Source organism: Aulonocara sp. 'chitande type north' Nkhata Bay, linkage group LG5 (genome assembly GCF_057382095.1).
Source record: "Aulonocara sp. 'chitande type north' Nkhata Bay isolate Kocher_YH1m ecotype deep benthic linkage group LG5, A_spYH_male_GT1.1, whole genome shotgun sequence".
NCBI lineage: Eukaryota > Metazoa > Chordata > Actinopteri > Cichliformes > Cichlidae > Aulonocara > Aulonocara sp. 'chitande type north' Nkhata Bay.
Window position 1 is genome coordinate 25,534,990 of NC_141348.1, and position 27,511 is coordinate 25,562,500.

At 38.8% G+C, this 27,511-nt stretch overlaps 2 protein-coding genes across 7 annotated transcripts in view; one reads left to right on the top strand and one right to left on the bottom strand.

Annotated features, from left to right (window-relative positions):
• Window positions 1-4,177: 4,177 nt before the first annotated feature.
• LOC147330728 (parapinopsin-like) lies at window positions 4,178-8,393 on the top strand. The gene is made up of 4 exons (XM_086292477.1): window positions 4,178-4,508; window positions 4,626-4,954; window positions 7,107-7,349; window positions 8,040-8,393. The coding sequence occupies exons 1-4, from the start codon at window positions 4,178-4,180 to the stop codon at window positions 8,148-8,150; spliced, it is 1,014 nt and encodes a 337-aa protein (XP_086148603.1). The 3' UTR covers window positions 8,151-8,393.
• Window positions 8,320-27,511, bottom strand: part of cacna1da (calcium channel, voltage-dependent, L type, alpha 1D subunit, a) — a 63,309-nt gene continuing 44,117 nt past the window's right edge. For 4 of the 6 annotated variants that reach the window (XM_086292471.1, XM_086292472.1, XM_086292470.1 and 1 more), the window contains 19 exons: window positions 25,879-25,962; window positions 22,235-22,267; window positions 21,113-21,241; window positions 20,950-21,015; window positions 20,764-20,855; window positions 20,513-20,672; window positions 19,966-20,093; window positions 19,781-19,877; window positions 19,559-19,661; window positions 19,283-19,384; window positions 17,619-17,752; window positions 16,083-16,199; window positions 15,280-15,671; window positions 14,209-14,235; window positions 13,428-13,556; window positions 13,174-13,313; window positions 12,254-12,360; window positions 11,690-12,007; window positions 8,320-11,523 (listed from right to left, as the gene is read on the bottom strand). In XM_086292471.1, the coding sequence (XP_086148597.1) occupies window positions 11,218-11,523; window positions 11,690-12,007; window positions 12,254-12,360; window positions 13,174-13,313; window positions 13,428-13,556; window positions 14,209-14,235; window positions 15,280-15,671; window positions 16,083-16,199; window positions 17,619-17,752; window positions 19,283-19,384; window positions 19,559-19,661; window positions 19,781-19,877; window positions 19,966-20,093; window positions 20,513-20,672; window positions 20,764-20,855; window positions 20,950-21,015; window positions 21,113-21,241; window positions 22,235-22,267; window positions 25,879-25,962 (2,664 nt within the window). In that variant the 3' untranslated portion in view covers window positions 8,320-11,217. The remainder of the gene's footprint in view (window positions 11,524-11,689; window positions 12,008-12,253; window positions 12,361-13,173; window positions 13,314-13,427; window positions 13,557-14,208; window positions 14,236-15,279; window positions 15,672-16,082; window positions 16,200-17,618; window positions 17,753-19,282; window positions 19,385-19,558; window positions 19,662-19,780; window positions 19,878-19,965; window positions 20,094-20,512; window positions 20,673-20,763; window positions 20,856-20,949; window positions 21,016-21,112; window positions 21,242-22,234; window positions 22,268-25,878; window positions 25,963-27,511) is intronic. The other 2 variants (XM_086292473.1, XM_086292476.1) reach the window with 1 other exon arrangement.

Genomic DNA, 27,511 nt, shown 5'->3' on the forward strand with positions numbered 1-27,511 from the left:
AGTCAGACTCGAGTCATTAATTTTATGACTTTAGACTTGACTTGAAAAAATGTTCTAAGACTTGTGACTTGACTTGGACTTTTACACCAATGACTTGGGACTTGAATTGAACTTGAACCGGTTTACTTGAAAAGACTTGATATTTTACCCCAAATATAAAATTTAACATGCATATTATATAGAGATTGAAAATGTGACGTCATTCAGGGGTAAAACCGCAAAGGATTCTGGGAACTCGTGGCAAGAGGTACTAGCGCACGCAGGCTTTCAATTGAAATCAGTTATACAGCGATAAAAAGAAACACAAAAATGTCAAGAAGCTGTTGTATTATTAACTGCAATAGCCGGTCGCATGACAGCCACGGGAAGCCGACGGGTAAAGAGATCGGTTGTTATCGGATTACGTCGTTGAAGAGAAAGTGTTCGAGCCATGTTTCCGAAGTAACAAAGAGGCGACGGATGGCCTGGATTGCAGCCATTCAAAGACCAAATATAACGTCCCAGAACACTCCAGCTCACAGGTTAGTCTGCTCCAAGCATTTACACAAAGGTCAGTCTGCTGTTGTAGTTAATGCGTCATTTTCATAACATAATTGGTGATATAGGTTACAAGCAAGTCTGGCGCTGAACAGAAATTGTCGCGCTATGCTCCTTTATTTATTGTGCATAAATAGTGAATTGTCCTGACACAATATTGCGTTTCGCTTCTGTTATTATGGTACATTGACAAGAACATATACTTTTATTCACAGGATAAAACAGTTGTTTTGTATCACTAATTGCCCAGTGCGATTACAGCATACAGTATTATTGTCACTGCTACATTTCTGTGATGCTACCAGAAATTATTTCCACTACTAATTAATTACCGTTGAGCTCAAAGGTCCTATTAATAAACGGTTAAGGAATGTGTATTTATGAAGACGATTTGTGAGACTGGTAAACTTATGATACGTACGATGGTCTTTCGTTCTACACGGTGCATTTCAAGGTCCTGCACCCATCCGTCGGTAAACTGTACCTGGGCTTGTTGCAGTGACCTGAAGTTACTAAACTTCATGAGTGTGTGCACTCACTCCAAGAGCCGTATAATTATAAATATGCATATAAATATGCTAAGATGAGATAGCTGACTTCATCTAACTAGCAAATGTTGTCCAGGCTACGTTGGTGATGCAGTTTTTTTTAATATGTATGATATTTTTGTCATGCGATTTTAAAGCCGGTCCTACAACCGCATCCAAGAATAACATGCAGCTTATCTCAGAACTGTCGGTGAAAATTATTCTTGCAGCTAGGTTTAATTGAGCTGCATTTTAAAGAGGTGCAATTTCACAATTTGTGTATATTTTCTAAGTTCACTATTTTGTCATGTGTTGAGAAAAACACAGATTTTAAAATTACATGGTCTAATATTTACATTTAGCATATAACTGCAACATGCTTTTTTTCGTTTTTTTTTTTTTTTAAAGACTCGAAAGGACTTGAAATTCAAAATTTCAGACTTGTGACTTGACTCGGACTTTTACACCAGTGACTTGAGACTCGACTCTGACTTGCCTGACATTACTTGAGACTTGACTTGAGACTTGAGGATAAAGACTTGAGACTTACTTGAGACTTGCAAAACAATGACTTGGTCCCACCTCTGGTATTTACTGTCCTCAACTAAAAGTAAATATTTCCAAATTTATTTCGCAAAATTTATAATATATATATTTATTTATCGTACATTGTTTTGTTAAACACAGATCTACCCACCAAAGTCATGTTATACCATGCATAAATACAATATTACATGCAAGCTAAATAACAGCTGTTAATTTTACTGTGTGCATACTTTATTAGCAGGGTAACAATAGCATCAAGGTAAAAACAGAAAAGTCAGAAAAGTCAAACAAGGGCACTGAAGGAACATGGAGTGAGGAGTAGTGACACAGTAACACACTGTGTAGCACAAAGTGCTCTCTAGTTACACAAGTAAGATTAGTACAATAGCTTTCCTAAGAGCTGTCAACAACAAGAGCTGTCAACAACAACATAGTCTTTATGAGCAGATAGATTTACCCAGGAGATGTTCTGGATGTGTTCAAATCTGTCAAAAATATTTTGGGGAAGTAATTTGGAACAACAACATTTCAATATCAAAGTGCTTTCAGTGATCTGAAAACAGTTTTAACATTCTCATGAAGGTATGAAAAGTAAAGTTTTCCTGGATGAGACAATTTCCAAGAATTCAAGTAAATGTTAACCGACAACAGTACGGCCTCTGATAGTGGGATGGGCTTCTTTTTTTACCACTTAGGTAAGATTTTGTTTCAAAATGAAAGAGAAGTGCTATCATCTGAATTAAAAAAAGAAAAAAAAATCTTTTCATCAGTGCTCTGGAACCCACGACCCAAACAGTTGTAATCTGTGTCTTGACTTGATTGAAAATAAGCCTCTTAAAGGGTTAAACATCGGACACCTCTTGGCATGTTCTCTTGATAATCTTGAGGATTAACCTCACCTTGCAACCCCAGCAGCTGCGGATAACTTAATTCAGGCCACTTCCAATGGTCATTCAGTCTTATGTATTCAGTAAAGGCCATGACTGAGTGAACTGTTCTGGCTTGCTGTGCCATATGTTATTAAGTCTAACATATAAATACAGATCACATTTCATCATCAAAAATTGGTTGTGTTTTTTTCTTTACTTTTTAATCACTGCTGTGAATTTGTGTAACACATTAATTAGTAATCCAGCTAGCAGTGAAATAGTAATATAATAGTAATATTACACTTGTAACGTGTTGTTATAAATAAATATAGATCAAATAAAAATATTTATTTTTACTTGATGATTAGGTTCAAACCTAACCTTTGCACTTGTTAAAGTGTTTGCATCTTGTTGTTGTTTGTCTGAGCTCTGGGTTTAGGTGGAACTTTAATACAGAGTTATTAATAGCACATCACCGTAATCCTGAGTCCAAACAGCCCGTTACATGAGTTTGTAGCTAAAACGTAACCGGTTACTTCATCGCTTGTTTAATCGAATCTCTCTTTAAGAACTAGTCTTAAGCCAGCCTTCAGAATAAACTTTGTTGCACACAGAGAGACAAAATTGTTCACATCAAACTAATTCCACATAATATAATTAATGCAATGATATATTTACCATTGTCATTATCCTACACAACAAGCACTTCATGGCTTTGTCACCCTGAAGTAAATATTTTATTCATATAGACTATAAAAATACTCAATATATATGTTTTGCTTTCTGACAGAAATCTGTTATTAGTAATATAGTTTCAAAATTAAGTTTGTTGAAGACATTTTTATGCCAACATTCAAGAGAAAAATATTTTAAATCCTCGGACCATTTTGTATAACCCTTCCTTCCCCAACTCACTCAAATCCTAAAGATAAAACTACTCTTGAAGAAAAAAGGATAATTTAATCACATTTGAACTAATTTGTTACACTATTACTGTCATTTTATTGATCTAAAAAATAATTTCCAAGAAAGATGATCATGTTTCTTACGCTGCTGTATTCAAAATTAGCAACTTAGAGAGTTTAATTATGCCTATGCTTTTTCTATACAGAGCAGTAGCACTAAAAGATGCATATTTGAAAAAGTTACAGTTTGATTTTTTTAAAAATATATATATGTCCTCATCTCAAGAAGTCACTAGGATGAGTGAGAAAATGTTTCTCCCACAGAAAACGCAACGTCTAGATGAACAGAATCAACTTTTTGGGGCACACAGTCTTAATTACAGTAGTTAGCACATGTTGTGAAACACCTCTCTCTAAGCATTTCACAGACAACTAAATCAGCAGTCTGATTTAGTTGTCCTCTGTGAGGGGGAGCAGTCACAAATAATCTTATATTATTGTATTTTTATTTTTGTTGTATTGTCTTGCTTTTCTTCTGTACTTGCTCAGTGGGTTGAGCGCAGCAACAAGCACTGCCTGTTTAAATCCTTTTACAATTAAGAAAAGGGTGGGGGATCAAGGACCATCATTTTGGAGGAATTACTCTTTGGTAAGTCCAGATCTGGAGGATTTATTCTTAGACTCGAGTCGTCTAATCTCCACTGTCACACTCGAGTAGTGAGATATTGAACTCTGAGCACCTCCAGGGAAGAAAAGACGACCATACCACTTTTTTTCCTATAGTTTTGCATCCATGCAGCACTCTGGATCTTTGCAAAATGCTTCTTTTTACCTGGGTCCGCAGGGGGAACCCTCTCTTCCACGGGCTGGCTTCATCATTCTGTCCATCATTATGGCCATTTTTACTGGTCCGGCCATCACCCTCAACGCTACAGTGATTATTGTATCCCTCCTGTACAAGCAGCTGAGGCAGCCGCTCAACTATGCTCTAATGAACATGGCTGTGGCTGATCTGGGCACAGCCATGACCGGAGGAGTGCTTTCTGTGGTCAACAACGCCCAAGGGTACTTTTCCCTGGGCAGAACAGGCTGTGTGATGGAAGGTTTTGCTGTGTCCTTGTTTGGTAAGTTCAAAGAATACCACATGGAGTACAGTGTCATTAAAAGTACTTTCACCTCCACTAGCGTCCGTGAAAATTCAAATTCAAATTTTATTTTATTTACTTATTTATTTATTTTAGGTATCACATCTCTGTGCACCGTTGCTCTGATCGCAGTGGAGAGGATGTTTGTGGTGTGTAAGCCACTGGGACAAATTACCTTCCAAAAGAAGCATGCAGTTGGAGGTGTTATATTATCTTGGCTGTGGTCCCTGACATGGAACCTGCCTCCATTGTTTGGATGGGGAAGGTATGAGTTGGAGGGTGTTGGGACATCCTGTGCGCCAGACTGGCACAACAGAGACCCTCAAAATGTCTCCTACATCGTGGTTTACTTTGCGGTGTGCTTTGCTGTTCCTTTTGCCATCATCCTGGTATCCTACACCAAGCTAATGTGGACGTTACACCGGGTGAGCTATTATAGATCAGCGTTGTAAAAATAACACGCATACTTTTAAGTTATGGTGTTAAAGTCATCTGCGGGATTTGTAGCGCAATGGAAGTATGTGTTTGAATTTACATTATAACTCTGATCACTAGTAAAATCTCTTATTTTTAAATTTATCATATTTAACTGACAGCTTTAGGCTACACATACTACTCACAATAAAGACAATATACTATAAGAAGCAGAGGTGTGGACTCGAGTCACATGACTTGGACTCGAGTCAGACTCGAGTCATTAATTTTATGACTTTAGACTTGACTTGAAAAAATGTTCTAAGACTTGTGACTTGACTTGGACTTTTACACCAATGACTTGGGACTTGAATTGGACTTGAACCGGTTTACTTGAAAAGACTTGATATTTTACCCCAAATATAAAATTTAACATGCATATTATATAGAGATTGAAAATGTGACGTCATTCACGGGTAGAACCGCAAAGGATTCTGGGAACTCGTGGCAAGCGGTACTAGCGCACGCAGGCTTTCAATTAAAATCAGTTATACAGCGATAAAAAGAAACACAAAAATGTCAAGAAGCTGTTGTATTATTAACTGCAATAGCATGACAGCCACGGGAAGCCGACGGGTAAAGAGATCGGTTGTTATCGGATTACGTCATTGAGGAGAAATTGTTCGAGCCATGTTTCCGAAGTAACAAAGACGCGACGGATGGCCTGGATTGCAGCCATTCAAAGATCAAATTTAACATCCCAGAACACTCCAGCTCACAGGTTAGTCTGCTCCAAGCATTTCCACAAAGGTCAGTCTGCTGTTGTAGTTAATGCGTCATTTTTCTTAACATAACTGGTGATATAGGTTACAAGCAAGTCTGGCGCTGAACAGAAATGGTCGCGCTATGCTCCTTTATTTATTGTGCATAAATAGTGAATTGTCCTGACACAATATTGCGTTTCGCTTCTGTTATTATGGTACATTGACAAAAACATATACTTTTATTCACAGGATAAAACAGGTTTTTTGTATCACTAATTGCCCAGTACGATTACAGCATACAGTACTATTGTCACTGCTACATTTCTGTGATGCTACCAGAAATTATTTCCACTACTAATTAATTACCGTTGAGCTCAAAGGTCCTATTAATAAACGGTTAACGAATGTGTATTTATGATGACGATTTGTGAGACTGGTAAACTTATGATACGTACGATGCATGGTCTTTCGTTCTACACGGTGCATTTCAAGGTCCTGTACCCATCCGTCGGTAAACTGTACCTGGGCTTGTTGCAGTGACCTGAAGTTACTAAACTTCATGAGTGTATGCACTCACTCCAAGAAGCGTATAATTATAAATATGCATATAAATATGCTACGATGAGATAGCTGACTTCATCTAACTAGCAAATGTTGTCCAGGCTACGTTGGTGATGCAGTTTTTTTTTTAAATGATATTTTTTTTAAAAATATCATTTATTTATGTATGGTATTTTTGTCATGCGATTTTAAAGCCGGTCCTACAACCGCATCCAAGAATAACATGCAGCTTATCTCAGAACTGTCGGTGAAAATTATTCTTGGAGCTAGGTTTAATTGAGCTGCATTTTAAAGAGGTGCAATTTCACAATTTGTGTATATTTTCTAAGTTCACTATTTTGTATGTGTTGAGAAAAACACAGATTTAAAAATTACATGGTCTAATATTTACATTTAGCATATAACTGCAACATGCTTTTTTTCGTTTTTTTTAACGACTCGAAAGGACTTGAAATTCAAAATTTCAGACTTGTGACTTGACTCGGACTTTTACACCAGTGACTTGAGACTCGACTCTGACTTGCCTGACATTACTTGAGACTTGACTTGAGACTTGAGGATAAAGACATGAGACTTACTTGAGACTTGCAAAACAATGACTTGGTCCCACCTCTGATAAGAAGTGTGTAAACTTTATGATACTGTGTTTTATTTTTCTGTTTTTTAAAGGTTAAATCAGTTCTTACCAGCTTTTTTAAAATTCTAATCCTGTTCAGTAAAGTGTTTAGTGTCTAGCTGGGGCTTCTTGTCACTTTCAGTTCAGTCTTGAATCTTACTGCAGAGATGTTTCCTCTCTAAATGTCTTTAGTGACCCTATCAGTAACACACCATTTTACAGGTATCAAAGATGGCTTGTGTGGAAGGTGGCGCAGTGGCTAAAGGGGAGATGAAGGTGGCGTCCATGGTGATCCTGATGGTCCTGACATTTCTGATCAGCTGGATGCCGTATGCCACCCTGGCCATGCTTGTGGTGTACAACCCAGATGTGAAGATTCATCCTCTGGTGGGCACAGTGCCTGTTTATCTGGCCAAGAGCAGCACTGTGTACAATCCCATCATCTATATCTACCTCAATAAGCAGGTAATAATTGTATTCAGCCAGATATGGTAAACACATTGAGGGGAACTAGTGAATCAACTCTTTTTTCCGTCACATGAGCACCACCCAGTGGGGATAAAATGTATTACACAGCTATTCAGGAAATACAGGAATAAATACAACACTGTTTCTGTTGGTATTATATAACTTACAGATTTGATATATTTTACGTTGAATATTCCAGTTTTAATGAGAAAATTTTAAATTTGTCTACAGTAAATAAACCATTTCACCCCAGTTTAAAACGAGCAAAGGGTTTAGAGTCTATTTTTGTTTATTTTTAATTTTACAGTTACCTTCACATATGATCAATTCTCCCATAAAGCCAGTAAAACATATTTTCAATAGACACAATAGACACACAGGAGGGGTTGTAGTTACAGACATGTATGTTTTTTCTTAAATGCATATTTCTGTGCTTACAAAAGCCTTATTATATGTTTATACTCTCTTTTTAAAGCATATGTGTAGGGTTGGCAATGAGTTACATTTTAAAAGTTATTTTTATTTTGTCACACTTTAATATCACTGTTAGTGTGTGTTTTGTTGTATATGATATAACCTACAATCTAAAAGCCTATCTAATGTACATAGTTTCTACTGTATATGCTGATAAATCAGAAATGTTATTATTGACTTACAATAATAGACTGTGATATATGTTTCCTTTAGTTCCGTAAATACGCTGTACCCTTCCTGATGTGCGGGAAAGAGCCATGGGAGGACGATGAGGCATCGGAGGCGACAACAACTGTGGAGATAAACAAAGTGTCTCCTTCCTGAAATGTGCAAATGCAACATGCTTGTAAAAATTCATTTTGCAGACGTCTTCTGTCACATTACACAAACGTCAGTGAAGTTATGCGTTTGAATTATTTGTTTTTATTTGCGAGGCGACACTCACAGCAACTGTCTGTCTGCTAAAAAGTGTAGAATGCAAAGAGATTAGAACAGCATTTCAGCATAAGTTTATTCAATGATGATCAATAGAAAATAAAATATCAGTATCGATTCAAAGAAAATCAAGGCCAAAATAAAATAAAATAAAAAATACAAAAAATGTATTGATACAAAACCTAGAGGGTTATAGTAAAGCATTTGCTACTAAGAGAAAAGATGTTTACTCAATAAAAACATTAAGGAGCAGATATCAAGACTTTCAAGTAGAGAACATTACCATGGGTCTTTCCATATTGTACATATATTACATTATCTTCTATTTTAATACAGCTTTCTGAACATTAATAGTAGTAATAGTAATTATAATCATAACAAGATGAAGAAAACTAATAGAAACGTTCAAATCAACATGTGTTTCTCTGTAAACTGGTACTTGATCATTTTATTTTATTTTTTCTCCTACCTGCAAAACAGAGGAACAGTGCACCTTGAAAAATGTTTTTAATACTCTTTCATTCCCAGCATTATGAGGTGAGGTGTAAATGACAAATATAGATTCCACTAAACCATACACACAGTCACAAAAAGTACAAAATTGTCTCACCTTAATACACAAATCTGTTTAGAAAAGGGAGAAACAAAAAGCACTATACAGTTACTTGTGCAAAGACAAACAGCTATGTGCTAATATTTAAATACCATTGGTAGACTGAACCAAATCATTATATTCTTTTTTTCTTTTTTCAGGAATCCCTGACATGAGGTAAAAGTAAGTTCTTTTAATCTTTAGTTTAACACAACTTTTAAAAGTGTTTACAAAATAATGCATATCTTCAGTTCATCAGTACTGTAATTGCTACGAATAGTACAATGTGCCTTTTATGTGCATTGGTCCTTTTTATGACAGTTATCAACAAAAGGACTACAACACTTTTTTTTTTTTTTTTACTCACAAACAATTCAAAGAGCCCTTTCAATGTGCACACAAAATGGAAAACCTACATTTTCATGACAGTATTCGGTTGAATTAGAGTACAGTATGCACTCGCCTACAACAGCAGGTCACATTAACCCTTAAACGCTCTATGGTAACGCCTGAAATAGCCCACCTCAATTTATTTAGTCCAGTATCTTTATGCAAGAGAAAAACGGATGATGAATGGTTAAAAGATATTTTGTTGCCTTGTGTTTTTAAACTTGTGGGCTCCAGCTACTCCTTTATTTAAACGTACCCAGTGTGGGGTTTGCCATTCATTTTCATACAGTCACACTAAAATCCACGTTCAGCCCTAGTTAATCTCAACGAATCCACTGTGGGATACTGGGACAAACAGATAAGCTGTGACAATGATATGTCTTCACCAATGCCTAACGAGGTATACTATACGCAGGAACCAGGGAGGCTGAGAAAGAAAGGTTGGGGGTGTGGGGGTTAGTATTGCTTTGCCTCTCTGCAGCATCCTGACACCAGGACACCCTCAGTACTTTCACCTAGAACACATGTTGGGGCTGTTTCCGGCCCTTGGATGTGTGCATGTGTCTTTTGCCACCTAAGCCCTCTCCACATACAGCATGAAGGCTAAGATGTGATAGCTAAGATTCGGTACAAAGGTCTAACGAAACCCTGCCATGACCAACAAAGAGTGAAATTCCCAGCATGAGCTTTGAAAGTGTTAATTTATCCCTGTTATTACCATCTATCAGTTTTCGTTCTTTCAGCAGCAAAAAGGCATTTCAGTAGGGGCTGACAAAAACCTAGGTTTGACTCCGAAGCCAACTGAAAAAAGCAGCATTGTTAATGCACTACGCATTTTAAAATACTGTGCACAAAATATGCAAACAAATGTGTTCGTCACATCTGTGAGAAATTTCAGCACTGGATCCTTGAGGCTTGCCTTCTAAAAATGCTCCATTGTCGGTTTGATGAAGTAACAAGTGTACTCCTATGCTAAGGAAACAAAGCATATCTTGTGCGGTAGTGTCGCCACATAAGCAGAACCTCTAAAGAATGCTGTCGTCATAGGCAAAATAAAAGGTGCATATTGGCAAAAAAAAAAAAGCAAATAAATATCCGAACAGTTTACCTAATAAAATAATGCAAGTCTGCTTTTATAGTATAACATGAGTCACAAGGGTCCATATTGCTGATCTTTTAAATGATACATAATTACAAAATATAGAATATCTCTTTACAAAGTTTCTTTTGTTATATAATACAATTTACAGCATATCAACTATGAAATATTAATCAGGCTATTCTAAAGTGTTAAAATAACCTGCCTGCTAGTGCATTTATCACAAATGCTTTAGTTGCTTGAAAAGTACATATCTCAAGTTGAATGATGCTATAAGTAGGACTGTTAGTTCCTGCATAATCTGGTGCAACTCAGCTCTCTATCTCACTATTTCACTCAGCTCTAGCGATCTTTAAACGATCTGCGCTAACGACGAAGGGGTCGAGTTATTCTAAAAACTATGTGAGGAGATATGCCTTTCTATGCTTGCATTGAAAACTTGCATGATATGCCAAACCTTAAAAAAGTGACTGAGGTAATGACATCGAACATCTGATTGTCATCACCCTTAGAGACCCACCCTCTAGAGCATCTCACACCTTTGCCAGTTGGTCCATCTCTTTCACTGGCATCAGCATTATTGTCTTTGACTGGCTGCAGGCAGAACCTGTATATTACCATCAGGTCAAAGCCTTTGGAAGGAAGATCCAGTCTGTCCCTCTGTGCTCAACAGGAATGGTAACTGGCTCTGTGCTGTGACCTCCACGGCTGGCAGGTGGAGAACAATTAAACGAACAGGACTTGTGTGTCTCTCATCCCTATGCCTTTTCTCTTCACTTTAAAGGCACTTCTTTGGGTCAGAGCCAACAGATGCATTTCTTTTAAATTTTCGCAAATCTATAAGGGTCCTAATGTGCAGAATCCTCCAGCCTCTGCTATAAAGTTGTGATGCAGATCATCTCGTCTGCCAGGTCCTCCTCGTAAGGACCTCTGGGTTCTGTCTCTGGCTCTTCATCACTGTAGCTGGCTGTGGTGTCCGGCAGTTCATAATCCCTTGGAGTCAGAAGGGGAAACACATTTACCCCATTGATACCCGGGGACATTCCTCCATTCAGCAGGTGGCTGGCTGCACTCTCCATCTCATCTATCGTCATCTCACATGCATCTGCTATCTCGTGCTTTGTGGCAGCGACAAACTTGGGATCCTTGGCATATCTCCCAAGTCCTTCTGATATCAAAACCTGTTCGGAGGAATTTGAAGAAAAATATCTCAGTGTGGATTTTTTTAGGACTGTGTTTTGTGTTTTGTTCAGATGACACAATAAATCTGAAAATGTGCTTGTGAGATCAAAGCCCAGGTCATGCAAAATTTCCAGTAACTATTCCACCAAACAGCCTTAAACTCACCGCTTCCACAAGGCTTGTTGCACTGCCTCTTTTCTGGTGGTACTGGTTATGGTACTCCGGAGGAACCTGCAGGTGCACAGGTGAGTACGTTCTCTGGGAGAACTCGGGATCGTCTGTGTACCAGGAGCTCTTGCGCACAGACACTTGGCTACCAACAACACTCTCCCTGTGTGGGTGTTCCACACGTATGAGAGGGGTGTAGTATGGTGACTGGTCTTTACTGGCCGGTGTGGCAGGGGGTGTGGCCCAAGAACGGGTGGAGCGGGTTGGGGAGAGGCGATGGGCTCTGCTAGAGTCCAGCCCTGCTACAGCCATAACCTGATGGGTGAAGAAGGAGGATTTTGACGGTGGAACACAAAAGTGACTTGAAGTATAGTTAAACTGTGCCACCCACTTGGGAAGCAGTTCTGTTTGCTGCTATTTCATAGCTGTGTAGTATCTCGATTCAACAGTTTTCTGTGATATTTAGCAATTCATTTAAGAAAGCTGATGCAATCTGCAACTTACTAACAAATGTCACTCCACCCAAGGCCAAAAATGTAACTTAAAGAATGTCTGTGTTACCTGGTGCTGCATAAGGTGCAGTGGTAGAGCAGTACGCTGATGTGGAAGCTCATCATGGCTACTTTGTCTGCGCAGACACTCAAAGTTGAAGGATGGCCTTCTATTACCTGAATTAATCCAGAGTAGAGCAGTGAGCATTAACTTAGAAACAATGAGAGAAATTCAAACATACGAGTAATACAATACAATAAAACGAACAAAAAGCAAAGTTTGTGTACATGTACAACCTTTAAAAGAAAACTACAGCTTTGTGAGGTTTGTCCACAAGCACACAAAAAACCCCACACAGCTATTTTATGTTGCTCATCTATTAAAATCACCTTAACTGGATAGAGGATTAACATTTGCCACTTTAATAATTTCAGATATTAAGAAAATCTATGCTCTGATCAATGTACTAATGTACAATGTAATAACAAGCTATGAAGAAATGAAAAGCAAAGAGGGGTGTGCCTCACGTAAAAGCTTTCTACAATATTTAACATTGACACATGGCACCAGGTCAAGGAGGACGACAATCACAGGCTGTTTTTATAGGATGAACAATTTTAATATTTTAGCCACCTTACTTTTTTGGAACCAGAGCCCACATGAAAGGGAAGGATCTGACCAAAAACCAAGGACACTATTACTGTAGCGACAATCACACAATAAGAATACCCTAAAGCATACCCTTCTTTCCTGTCTGCTTACTCTATATCAAACCATAACTGACTAAATGAACATCAGGCCGTGTTAAAGTCATTACTGAGAGTGTAGACTGATTGAGAAAGATTTTTTGAGCATAATGCTTATTTTTCTAATTGACTCCTTTTTGCCCCCTACTGGCCATTAGAAAGAATGCATTCAAATATCAGCCTCCACTTTCAGAGAAGAAAGCCATGTCTATCTTTTATATATAAATGATGGTCATAATATACCTTGAGGTGTTGCAGGAAGCAATCTTCTCTTTGGTGACCTCCGTGAGTCGCGGTAGAGAGGCTGCTCATCATCATCGTAGTAACTGTCAGGATGATGGTAGCCTTTGGGAGTCTCATACTCCGTGTCGCTGTTCTGATACCTGGTGAACATTACATTATGGGATCCATTATCCAAAACACCTTTGGAATAAATTTCTAGCCAAGTCAGAATGAAATTGCAACTGCAAACTGCAAAACTGTGAAAAGACTGTTACCTGTCCCCTGACAGCATACTGTCATCTTCATAAAACTCCTCCCCGCTGTAATACTCCCCGGAGAAATGGTCTTCATCAAACTCCTCCTCCCTTCGGATGGTGGGATGGCGACCATCCCCTCTGTGGGACCTGTGAAAGAGCCAGGGCAGAGGGGTTAGAGCGTGCACACTGTTACTGTCGTTATGGGGGTTACTGCTATACTGCCATGCACTGCCATGCAGACACAAGCCTACAGGGGGCAGCAATTCAAGAGACCACCCTTTTACAACCAAACCAAGACAAACAGAAGTCGTGGGTTATCTCTGCCATGTAAACACCCCATCCACTTTGACATTCACTACTTTAATTAAAACACATCTCTTTCTAGTAAGTCATGACGTTAACTATATGCAGTGTTGCGGGAAATGTGCACTAAACAGAAGAAGTGGACACAAGTAGTGATTTTCACTCACTTCATTTCAAACATTCTCATACACTCCCCTGTCTTCAAGCATCTGGGTAGTCCTTTAAAGCAAGCGCATCACTTTTACACATGCATTAAGCATGCTGCTCTCAGCACAATGCTGACCACTCACATTCATTTCTCTATTATTTATCCAACAATGCATAAACACAACTGTGCCATAACAACTAGGAAAGCAAAATGACTGGCCAGCATGTAATGTGAAACACTGACTTAGCAAGGATGCAACAATTTCCAAAACCAAGTCAAAATGAAACAAAAGTCCTTCTTTTGCTGTTGAGACACATTGCTGGAACCAAACCTAGAAAAACAACATACCTAACATAGGTCTCATAGTAGCGCCTTCTGTCCAAGAAAGCACAGAGATGGCCAAGAGAAAGAATTTAGTTAGGAAGGAGAAAGGGAGAAGGAGAGAACACAGGAAACTGGGTGAAGAAAGTGTGACATATATATCATACAGTATATGAAGCATATACAGCATTCTCATATATATGTACAAGGAGAACAGAGAGTGACGGCGATGACTCCACTGTCGGCTGACAATTCCATTATCTATCTTTAAGATAAGAAACAATCTGAGAATCATTTCTTTTTCATAAAGAGGAAGCAATGAAATTGTCCCCCAAACTTCTTGGGCACTAAGGAAAAACAGGCCCAATACTGGAGAATGTAGTTTAAACAGAAGATGGGAAATCAGAAGAAAAATGTGCTACTGGTCACAAATTAAGTGTCAGTACAAGAGTAGGCTTATGATGCATGGTGGAATGAAGTTTCCAGTAGAGGCTAATGTAATGGAAAAGTCTGATAAGAATCTGCCTGTGGAAAAACACAGTAGCAGTATTGTCCATCGATGTCTGACAACAGCAAGCACTCACACAGTGAATAACCACAGTGATGTTTTTAAAAATAAATCCTCTTATGTGTTGTTGTACACCATAAGAAGTCTCTTCGTGACTATCACTGGGCAGAAATGAAGACAAGGACACCTCTTAATATGTGTTAGTGCTATATGTTCTTCCATAATTATCAAATTCATTGTAACATACACTTGTAATTACATTCATACAAACGTGGTATCTGACTTTTCTACAAAGATTTTCTTACAGATGAGTTAGTTCAGACAGTATTGAAATTCCTGCTGCAACAGTCCATGTTGAGCACGTCTTGATGTGACGTAATATTTTACATGTTTAGTCCACATGTAATTGCAACATTTGACGCGTAATGGGAGTAAGTACACACTGCCAAATAAAATGTGCCAGAGACAAAGGATACAACAACAGGGTGTGAATGGAGCTTCAGGTTTATATAAATTTATATAAATCCACTTTCACTCTATATTGTTTGATCTAATTCTGCAACATGACATAATGATCACTGTGTGGATACCTTTGACCCTGGGGTGTCCGTGGCTTGTCGTAATCATAATAGGAGCTGCGTAGACCTGGATAGCCATTGGGAGGTGCGTGTTCGTAGTAGCGATGGTGTCCTCCGTTGGGAAGACTGGACACGTTGGCATTGTTGAGGTTTATGTTGGTAGATTTGGGAGACTTTCCGTAGGAGTTGTGGTGGCGGTGGTGATGATGGTGGTGGTGGTGATGATGGTGGTTGGGATGGGACATTGCATTGGCTCTAGACAGGCGTCCTACTGGCTGCTCCATGTGGGCGTAGTGAGGTGGAGGCTGCACTTGCAGAGGGCGCTGAGTGGCATTGGTTTGATGCCCATTGGATCGCCGATGACCACCATTCATGAGATGGTTACCAAAGAGTCCACCATTACGCTGTGAAGGAACACTCACAGTAAAACCACCAGCATTTCTCCTTCTTACAAGACAAATGCTATTGATGTTAAGTCTGAGGGCTGATATTGTTTAAGAAAAATATATGTGCAAAAGTAAGTTAGGAAGCTGGTACATGGCATGATGTGCGAGCAAAACAAAACACTGTTTAGATTGTTGGAACTGAAATGGAGAAGAAACATAATAAAGCAAAATGAACTCATTAGAAGAAAAAAAACTTACATATTGCAGATATAAAATCTGAAGCTAATGCTTCTGCTACAGATTTAGCTGCTAAATGCTTCCTACTCCATTTCCATCTACAGCTAGCTTTTTCACACGTACCTTTCCATGAACAAGAATTAATATTTACAAGCACAAACATTTCCCTTTGTGTAAATTTGAATCAGTTACCCTATAAATTTCCTCGTCTTCCTCTGGAATAAAGTCTATTAGTTCGTCATCCTGCAGATCACATGATATCGCCCGGCGAATTTCAGGCCCAATATCATGCAGCGTACGAAGGCCAGCCTGGAACCATGACAACAACAAGGCTAAGAGCTATGGTTGTGACCTTCATCTTAAAACTCACAGTGCGAACTCTGACATCATACAGGCACAACCACCACACATACTGAACATACACGCACCTGTGCTGTACAACACCTGACACTTACAGTACTTTCAGACTGTGAGAGATGAGAACACAGAGACAGGCAGATGTGCTCTCCTGAATGTAGCCTTCGGTAGATTCCAGATATGCTTCTGTCACATACTGGGAATACTTTGAGTACTGCAGGAAGTAATTTAATATGAATAAAAAAATGTGATTCATGGCTATTTCTTGAGTTAAATATAGAAAAATGTATGTTCAATCACCCATATGTTGTGTTTAGTATTCGATTTTCACTGCAATGATTGCAATTTGTCAAATAAAACTTGACAGAAAGAGAAATCAACAACTCAAAGAATTTGATTGCTGCAGTTGCCTTCCTATCACCAAGAACGGGAGATTATGTTGACTGTGTGGTGCCTAAAATGACTGGATTCCAATTTCTTAAACATCTTATTAATTTGGAAAAAGAGAGCAATTTACATTTCAGGTGAAAGCATTGCATGTAATTATATAATTGATTCGTTTTACTTTTTTATTTATCTTCATTTTTATTCTGCTATTAACTTACCTTCCCATTTTTATGTTTTTTCTTTAAATTAAATCATTTTTGTATGTACTCATTACTGCACTACTTTACTTTACTTTTACACTTCCAAATTACTTAACCTTACTCCAAAAAAGTATTTATTCGTATATTTCGCTTTTACTTTTGCTGATGTTGTTTTGTAGCCCTTTCAGTCCCTTTTTTTCCCTCTGAAATATTTTCCACTAGTTGGATGAAAAAAATAAAATGTAAATAATGTAAAAATATAATTTTCTTCTCACTCTTTTCTTTGTAGATCTATATAATAGCAGAATACATAGAAAAAGTTAAATATAAAGAAACTAGTTGGTCATGTTTTTGTCTGACAGTGATATATGGGACTATACTGACGCCATATATCATACGATATAAGGTAACAGAAACTGCAACAAGCTTTGCATGTGAAATTCATGAGTCGTGGACTGTGATGCACAGAAAATACATGCAATGGTGGCTGAAGACAGTGATGTGCACTTAACATCAACATCTAGCTATTTTTTTGAGACACAGAAGACACAAGTACTAAATTCACACAAGAGAAACATAAATCACAGAATCATACTGTACACCAAGATCATGAACGTCCTGCTGGATCACAAACCATAACATCAGCACTCTTGATGAGTTTTGAATGAAATGCACAGAGATGTATATCAGATTTAACAAAGTTCATTCATTCATCCATTTTAACAAAGGTCTCAACAGCCCGTCTCACGTTGTCAGAAACACACTTGAGTGTCGTAAGACTCACCTGTAAAGCAATGGCTGTGTTGTTCTGGGAAGGGTGTGCACCCACCAGGCCTTCCTCTTTACGTTTCTTGAATTTCCTAAAGTAGTCCTGTATCAGGAAGGTGGCATAGAACTTCCCCACGGTTACCTCATCATCTGAGTGAACAGACCACACAAATGCTTCCTATGTCAGCAACACACAGTACCCTGGGAGAGAGAGGGAAAGACTCTTCTCTTCCCTCGTCTATGGGTGGTGGGGGTTCACCACCTTAGAACTTAAGAATAGCGAGGCACTTTTTAACCTCCACCAACCAAATGATTTCTAACCAAATGTTATAAATCCATTTTGATGGTGTATATACTTTACCTCATTATGTACCAAATAGGATCATTTGCTGTGTATCAGAAAGGACAGAGAATGAACATATCCCAACATGTCTTCATGTGTGTATTTCTGTGAGATTACATGTATGTAAGTATGTCTGACTTGTGGATGATTTAATTGGAGGAATTTGTGTTCAAACACCTGCAACATTAAAAGGACTGATAAAACTTTAAATGATTACTATTGCTCTGCAGAAAGTCTTTTCTTCTTCAAGAGAAGATCAACAAGAGCATTTGAGCTCATTGGAAATTAATGAACAATTTTAATTCTGTTCAGTTAATCATGACAGGAAAACAGAAAGGCTTTTCAATTTTTAAATGTGTATCAAAAACAATTTTTCCATTTAGGCCACTTGATTAATTTGTTCAAATTTTTCTTAAATTTTCTTTTCTAAATCTTTCTTGGATGTCAAAGGATGCTATTGAATGTTTTTTAACTGCTTTAGCACATGCAAGCAAGCAAAACTACAGTATGCATCATACATGTCGGTGTGTAATTTCATATGCTTGTGCTCATGTATGCCCCTACATAATATTATGTATGCTTTTTTTTCTAAATACTGTACTCAAAGCTTGTGTTCTTGCATGTATATTCTGCCATTTTTTGAATTTAAAAAGCATGTACGAGTGTGTGAGAATCATTCTGAAGCAGGGGTCTGAATCACTTTGAACAAGCACGCTGGGGACAGAGATCAGAGAGAGAGGCAACACTAGTTCCATGCCACCACCCTAAAACAGAACTGCTTCAGAATATTCTGAAGTGTTTTCAAAGTTTTGGACACAGAGATACAAAAGTATGAGAAGAAAAAAAGCTCAGGCAGTAAAAAAAAAAAAGACAGAAGAGAGAGAGTAGAGACAAGAAACAGATAAAGAAGGAAGGACAGAGATGTTGGAGAGAAAGACGAAGCATGCTCTTGCACAGTGGTCTATAAGGCCATGCAAGCCCAAAGCCCAGCAGATAGTCAGTGGCCTCCATCAGCATCCAGGGCAGGCGGGAGGGAGCAGTGTGTACTGAATACACACAGACTAAAAAAGACATACTGCTGAGGGGACAACAGGGAGAAGATGAACAAAGCAGAAACAGCACAATATAGCCTTATTTATATGTGATACTGTCTCAGTGTGAGCGTGAGTGTTAGGTTTATTTAAGGACTTGGTTACAAAATACCTGTTTGGAGTAATTATATGTGAACAGCATGGAAGCATATGGTTTGTGTGTGTGTGTTTTCTGCAGGCTGCTTTAGGCTGATTTGTGTGTCAAACAGAGGACATGAAGGTGTCTGTGATGTTAATTCCACTAACCACCAGCAGGAGGCACCACTTGATCCAGCAGCTTCATGCTGGTTCTCTTCCAAATTTTCTTGATGACAGCTCGCAGCTCTTCATTGGCCTGCTCTAGATTACCTGCACCACAGGGAAACAAGCATCCCTGAGAACCCAGCCCTCCACTTTACAGCCATTTAAACTGAAGTTGAGAACAATTAATGCAGTGTGTGCGTGAGCTGAATTTTGGGGGAATATTTTTCTTTGTTCTCTTAGCAGCAATTTAATGAAATGTCATTCATGTTTGATTTATACCTTCTGTTTTTATCTTTAGGGCTGTCCGCACCAGTGCAAACAAAGTGGCATTAAACATAACAGTACCATCACTGTTCAGAGGCATGTTCATGGCTACCAGCCTCTGAAAGAAGAGAACAAGCCTTTAATATTGTTGTAAAATAATCATCATTTCTACCTGAAATTATTAATCAAAATGACAGGAGAGAAGAGAAGAGGAGAGGAGAGGAGAGGAGAGGAGACCTTGCAAGCCACTCTGTGAGGACACAGCTTGCCAAAACCCAGTGGAGGCTGGATGCGACGAAGAAGGGTTACAACATCCAGATGTTTAATTCTGCCTCTATATGAGAAAAATACATAGAAAGTAATGGACATAGTTAAAAAATGAACATGAACATGAATATTCAGATGAGGAATAAAGCACATACTTTGCCTCAGGGTCATACTCTGACCAAATTCTTTTGAATTCATCAAGGTGGTGAGGACCAAGAATGGACCAATCACGTGTCAGATAGTCAAAGTTGTCCATAATGACGGCCACAAACAAATTAATAATCTACGAAAATAAAAGAAAAAGGTCTTAATATATTTACAAAGTATTTTTTTCAAAATAACAGACATACAGTATACATAGGGTTCTAGGAACACATTGTATTTTATAGAAAGGACATTTTTATTTTGACACTATTGTGCTATGATGCACATAACTTGGACCTGTTGTTTTATGTTATGATGATTTTAAAGATTATTCATTTTTGCCCCATTTCATATTAGCTCTAGGTGTAAGAATGATCAAATGTTATATGTATAGTAATATGTTACACATATTAAACCTGCGATGTGAAAACTGATATCTTTAAGAAACAGAACTCCCACTACTGATGCTGCAAATGATAAGGTAGTGCAATACACACCACGCAAGTATAACTGATAAGAAATGAATCCTTAGATAAACACAGTTTCATTTTTGTGTACCAAGAAAGCACAGAGCATGTAGAAAGTGATGAAGTAAACTATTGCAAATCCACTGCCACACGTCATCTCCTCCCCGGGGTTGTAGTCAGACTCTGGGTCGCACAGTTTCCCTGGCATACAGGCCAACATGATCTCTTGCCACGCTTCACCTGTGGCACACCTGGAGAAAACGCAGGCATGGCGCACACAAATTAATCACCTAGAAAACAAATTTGATTTTCCTGATGGCCTGACATCAGTTATCCACAGACCTGAAGAGAAGCAGCACGGCCTGTGGGAAGGTCTGGAAGTTGTTGTTTCTGTTAATGTGAGTGCCATCAACCATTGCAATCTTTCCAAACACCTGTTAGAGAAACATTGCCAAATGAATACAACTGCACTCTTACTGTTGTGGTTAAAAATTTGTGGAAAAAGTATTTTCTGTCCAGTTTACCAACCTGCATGCCAATGACAGCGTAGATGAAGAACAGCATGGCTATCAGAAGAGCAACATATGGCAGAGCCTTAAGGCAAAAAACAGGGGAAAAGTAGAAAAAGATTCATATGAGCAACTTCCATTTTTCCCTTAGACATTGATTAAACATTTGTGCTGCATCTCACCTGAAAGGATTTAATAAAAGTCCAAAGCAGGGTGCGAATACCCTCTCCTCTGCTGAGAAGTTTGACCAGCCGCATGACTCGAAACAGACGAAAAAAAGTGATGGAGATTCGAGCGCTGTCCTCTGTGTTCTGTGGAGGAAACATTCAGTGTTATGCAGCAGAAGAGCAACAGAGCACGTTTATAGTGAACACAGAGCACCCGGCTGTGCTTTATGGGATGATGAAGTCTTATCCAAGACGTCTGTACCAGCTACATATGAGCTGAGAAAGCAGCACTGCATCTTTTCATAGTGAAAAACTGAAACTGGATCTTTAAATCAAAGCAGAGTTTTGCTTTTATTTGAGCAGAGATTTTCTGGTTTGACCGCTATGCCTTTCAGATATGATTGCAGCTCTCAAAAACAAATGTAAAGACTTCAAAAAACACAATCTAGAGAAGTCTGTTAGGCAGTCTGCGGCAGCTGATATGTGTCTGTTTCTGCCTGTGTATAAAGCACTGTCAGGTTCCCTGTCACTGTAAAGACCTACAGGGAAGGAAGCAAGGAGGCAAGCATGCTGGAGAAAACCTTGCCATACTTGACAGGACACATCTGCACAAGCATGGCACCCTCAGTCCAGAGTCACTGCATGCGGAGTCACAGTGGGACCAACCCGAACGGGTCGGCCAGGAGGTTCACAGGTCAGAGCTGGGTGACCTGATCCCAGGGGTCATCCATGGGTCACTACCCCACCCAAGAATGGTGGCAGAGACCATGTAGCAGTGTCAACAATACAAACGTGAAGAGCGGCTTAAAAACCGCTCCCACCTAACAGGATACAAACGTCACGTTTGAGAGACACACTCTCCTTCGAAATAACTCCAAACAAAAGGAAAAATTAAAAGCAAATGTTTTGAGGATTTATGCGAAGGAGCTAACAAAAGCAAAATGAGGAAAAGAAGAAAAGAAATATAATGAGAAAGGAAACCTGAACGTGAAAACGTAATAGTACATAACATGGACTTGAAATAAGCAACAGATCATAGAAAGTGTAACTGACAACAGAAGACTAAACAGAGAAATGCAAATCCAAACATGGCATGGCCCTGACAGAGTTAAAGGTGTGGGGGGTGGAGCATCTTACCCCCATCTCATCCAACTGAGGAGTCTCCGTTGGCTTTAAAATCAAAGACCTGTATTAATGACTTGTACAGAGGCCACAGGTCTAACACACAATGGGCCAAAAACGTGGAACAACACATTTGATAGTTTTTGTTTTGTTTTGTTTTTAAAATCACACGACACCAGCACACGTCAGCAAAGACGCAGACAGAACACAGTCACTACTCTTCTCACTGACAGGACAAACTGTCTTATAGTTTCACTGTGACAAAGACACACATGTATTTACCATTAAATCTTATCTTAACACTTTAAAAGACTGCCAAACAACAAGTTCACATTACTTAACATTTCTATGTGGGGTTGACTGACATACAACATAAAATTACTTAAATACGAATCAACATTTAAGACTGACACGCAACTTTATCACTCCCCCGGTGTAATAGTTTTTATTGATGAGACTAAATGATGATGAGATCCTCTTAGACGATGTTAATGAGTTGTTACGTCTAACTGACAAATGCAATGAATCGATGTTGCTATAAAAGCATCATGTGCTGTTCTTACAGAGTCCTGCTGTATCTCGACATATACCCTGCAGGCTTCAGATTCAGACAGGTACACATCAACATATGACTGCACAAAAATCATATATTGTGCGCTTGAAGCATTATCTATGGCACAAATAGACACAAGAGAGTACAAGTAGGATGTTCACAATCCAATAGTTTGTCATTTTAAGTGACTGAAAATTTGCTGACCAAAAGAGCTTGAGTATGATCAATTATGTACACACAGTCGCTCGCACAGATTCATACCCATACACAACTTTTGTTTGCAATTCATGTCAATTGACAAATAAATCATTTGATATCATCAGCTGTAATCAGCGAGCATTTATCCCCAAACAAAATCCAGATGCAAAACTTTTAAAAAAAGAAAAGAAACATCAGTCATAGTGATGGTGGTTAGGCTGAGCCTGTATCATGATAATGTGATTTTACAGCAAAAAAAAGCATTTAGCTCCATGTGGAAAATATCAGAAAGGCTCAGCACTGACAACATAAGATAATCAGACAGATGTGGCTTGAGTCAATATTTTGCAAACTGTCGTTATGAGGTGCAGCATGAGCAGAAATGATTAAAAAAAATAGAATTAGCCTGAGGAGGTTCTTTAGGTAATCCTGGCCACAGCGCCGATGGAGCATGCGTTCAGCATTGCCACGTTGCTGGGGAAGCACTGCACGCACACGCAAGACCTTTGAATGATGTGAACTCATAGCAATGCAGCAACTCATGCATGTCAGTAGTGCCCTGCAACAAAACTGCCATAGCAGGGCGCTCTCACAGTCCGGTGCAGAAGGATATGAATAAACATCAGAGAAGGAAAAGAGAGAGAGAGAAAGACACAGACAAAGAGGCAGGAGGAGGGAAACAGCAATAGAGACCAAGACTGGGACAGAAAAGAAAACCAGAGAGACTGAGCCATACTGAAACAGGGAGAAGAAGAAGAAAGGCAGAAAGGTAGAAAGAAGGAAAAAGTAGAGAGTTGCTGTGGGAGTGTTCATGCACCTGACTGGAGTCTACACACCTGCGCTACATATGAGCTCCATTCTGAGCTTTAAGAGCTCACTACAGGAAGACAGAACAAAACACAGAGACAATCACTCACAGAGACACAAACACAAGATCATCAAAGAACCTCAGACTCAGCTGCATTAAACCACCATCATTGTAAGTGTACAAAATCACACTAAATTCGTGCCTACTGAACTCCTGGGAAATTTTCAGACCTTACCTGAATTTTTACTTTGATGTGAACACTACAACTGAGGCCTAACTTTTAGTATCGTTTCCTTTTAGGTCACTCTGTGACTTGATCTGTTCCCTGATTGATGCATTACAGCAGCTACATGTGAAGCCACAGTGGCCTCTACACAACTTTAAGGACATTAAATGGTGACATTAGGAAACACAAGTAAACCTTTGTTAGGAATTCCCAAACACGCTGAGCTTCATAGGTTCATCGGTTTAATTCCCAACATTATTGCCCTTAATGTTGTGTAGAATTTCCAAGCTCTGAGCACCAGGGCCATTCTGTCTGGAAGTAAAGAGGAGTGTAGCAAGCGAACAAGGACAAACTGCACAAGGCTCTATGGAAAAAACTGACCGGAGGGGAATGGAGCGGGTGGCCAAGCGCCATCTGCGAGAGGCGGGACATGGAAAGGATGTTAGGGGGATGAGGTGAGTGTCTGACACCCCAGCATGCATTTGGAGAGGTCACGGTAGTCTGGTAAGAATCTGAGCAATGACACGAGTCATGACTGACACAGCAAGCAAGTAGAAAAAAAAATATTACTGACTCAAAACACATCCTCATAACAGATCTCCTGTTATGAATAAATGCAAAACTAGAATATCTGAACATTTACATGCAGTGCAAATAAGAAAGAAATGCCATGAAAAAGCATGTCATAGAACCACAATGTGAAATAAACATCACGTCTCCAACACACACACACTAACACACTCCTCTGCATACACTCGCACATACAACCGAAAGCACACGCTGAACACACATTAAACACACATGCATAACAATAAAAAACCTGAAAACACACCACTGTGTCTTATGCTTCAAACAAAGTTAATGTTTTGTTGTGCACTCATGCAGACACACATTTTGGAACACAAACTAAGAAGACATGAAAAATTACTCCAGAAAAACAGCACTGCAGCTCAGACATGAGAGCACTCAGGAGGCGGGAGGAGGGTCAGTTTGGGTGATAAGCCTTTGGTATGCTACCCCTATAGTAAGCACCATATTCACCATAGTTATTATCTGGAAATGCAACATTTGGGTGTTTGTTGGAACTTTCTTTTACTATTTTTGTCCTAGCTAAGCTCAAAGCAAAAAAAGCACAAAAGCAGACGTCCAGTCTTTGTTTTTAGACGTTTCTTTTATCAAGGGAAAGCTATAAAGAGAAGCAATCATCTACTATTTTAATGAGCTTCGATATTAATTTTTTAAAGTACTGCGAAATTACAAAAATCTCTTTGTCTTTGTCATTAGTCCATAGCAAAGGGGTCCCAAAGATAAAGTTGTCATCAACAAAAGGTTACACACAAACAACATTTTTTCATTGCCATACTTGCCTCTACAAGTTTCTATGGAAACAAAATAAACAAGAGTAAGAGTTAGACAACTACATCAGAAACCATCCTGCTCTGGACCAAATTCTGGCCACAGTTCACAAAGAAATGTGAGGTTTTGACATTGCTATGTCCAAGAATAAACAGAATAATCAACACGTTCATCAACAAGTTTGTCGCGATGTCCTGTCAAAAACTGCAACAAAAGTTACAGCAGCACAGACAGAAGCAGAACTCCAACAGGAGAGATCTGAGTTAGGTCAATTTAGCATGAAAGAAAAGCTTCATGAAAATCAAACTGAAGTTTTACAAACAAAGCCAACAGCCAGCTTTAAATCATACTTTTTAAATTCTTTTATTAGGGATGCATTTTCAACATTTCTATTATATTTTATAGCGGAAGCTAGATAAGATTCACAGTAAATTTAAGCTAATAACACTAAAACTTGCCAGGTGGCTTTCTTATAAGGCTTCAGTTCAACTTACAAATCAGAAAGAAGAAGTACTTACATTAACTTCTGTGATAGCGATATCGACGACACTACCGACAACAATTAAGGCATCAAATGTGTTCCAAGCATCAGCAAAATAGTGCTGTTAGTGCACGAAGGTACATGTAAGGGGAAATGATGGGGATGAAAGTGAGAGACCAAGGGAAGGGATAGGGGAAGACAATCAGACAAGAGTGGAAATTTAAAGGAAGTCGTTGTAATGAAATGGAAGGGTTGGAGAGAGAAAGAAAGGAGGAAAAAGTTAGACAAAGCAGCAGAAATCAGAGTCCTGCCCCTAAAACCTGCTGTGGAGGTGGTCTGAAAGGAAAGAAGTCAAAGAGCAGCGGGGTGCTTCAAGCTGAGCTTACTTACATCAATCTCACTGAGAACAATGTCTACTATGCTGCCAATCACAACCAGGGCGTCGAACACATTCCAGGCATCCCCAAAATATCCCTGAGTGAGGTTGAGCGTGTGGTGGGGCGAGTCAAATGTGATATCAGCACAAGAACAAGAAGGCTTTACTCTCACACTGAAATTTAAATCAACGAACTGCTTATTTAAGGACACACGGAAACCCCTGCTAGCTACTTAACCTGAAGGGCTCGTGATTATACAGACTGTGACTGATTGCAGAACACTAAATTTGCACAAATTCCATGCTAACAATAAAATTACACATGAACACTCTGTGACTAAAAAATTGATTAAAAAAAAATGATTATTTTTAGCTTAAAAATGGAAGCACGGCACCCCACACGTGTTTGTCTTACTAGCATCCTGTCCTTCTTCTCAACACAGAGCTGTCAGCAGGCAGGGACGCCAAAGGGGAAATGGAAACAAATATTTACATGTCCACATGCTGCTTCTTTAATAAACATAACTGAACATTTTACAAATCGCAGTTTTAGAAACATGCTGAAGAGATGGATACCACTCGTTGCTTTACCTAACAGTCATACTGAAATGTTATTTTCTGCAAGCTCGTACACTCAAAAAAATGAAATTGGGTGGTTGTTACATGTACAAGATTCAAACTTGTAATTTGCACTAAATAATTTCATGTTTCTATGGTGAACGTAATTAAATCATGTAGCATCTGTATGAAATTCAGCAACTTAATTTGTTCTTGTTGAGATGACATCATACAATCTAGTAAGAGTGGTTAGTTGCCTGGACTCACGAAATTCACAAGATCGCATTAAATGTCAAACTGCAGGGAAATCGCTGGAGTTTTAAGAGGCAGACAACTACACCCACACCACGTGTATGCTATAGCTATTTATTGTGGTTTAACCTGTCAAGGACAAAAACATACAGAAAATTCTGCATCAAGCCTTGTAATCATAGCTTTCCTAGTTTTGTTAAGCCTGGATTGACAGCATAGTGTGATGGTTAGTGCTGTTGCCTCACAGCAAGAAGGGCCTGGGTTCAAATCCACAATCTGGCTGGTTTGCAGTGTGTAATTAGGGTTAAGTTAATTGGTGATTCTAGATTACCCATGAATGTAAGTGCAAATGGTTGTTTGTCTCTATGAAATAATCAACCCCCATATTGGTTCATTAAGAAAGACTAGCAGTAATTGCCTTGATTAACAAAGTAGTTGTTCAAACAACAAGATTTCATTATTTTTTCCTAAAGTTTTTAACTTG

Excerpts from the sequence above, each read along its gene's own strand:
- LOC147330728 (XM_086292477.1), top strand. The coding sequence starts at position 4,178 with ATGCAGCACTCTGGATCTTTGCAAAATGCTTCTTTTTACCTGGGTCCG. Across the intron at positions 4,509-4,625 it reads TTTTGCTGTGTCCTTGTTTG|GTATCACATCTCTGTGCACC; the intron begins GTAAGTTCAAAG and ends TATTTATTTTAG. Across the intron at positions 4,955-7,106 it reads TAATGTGGACGTTACACCGG|GTATCAAAGATGGCTTGTGT; the intron begins GTGAGCTATTAT and ends ACCATTTTACAG.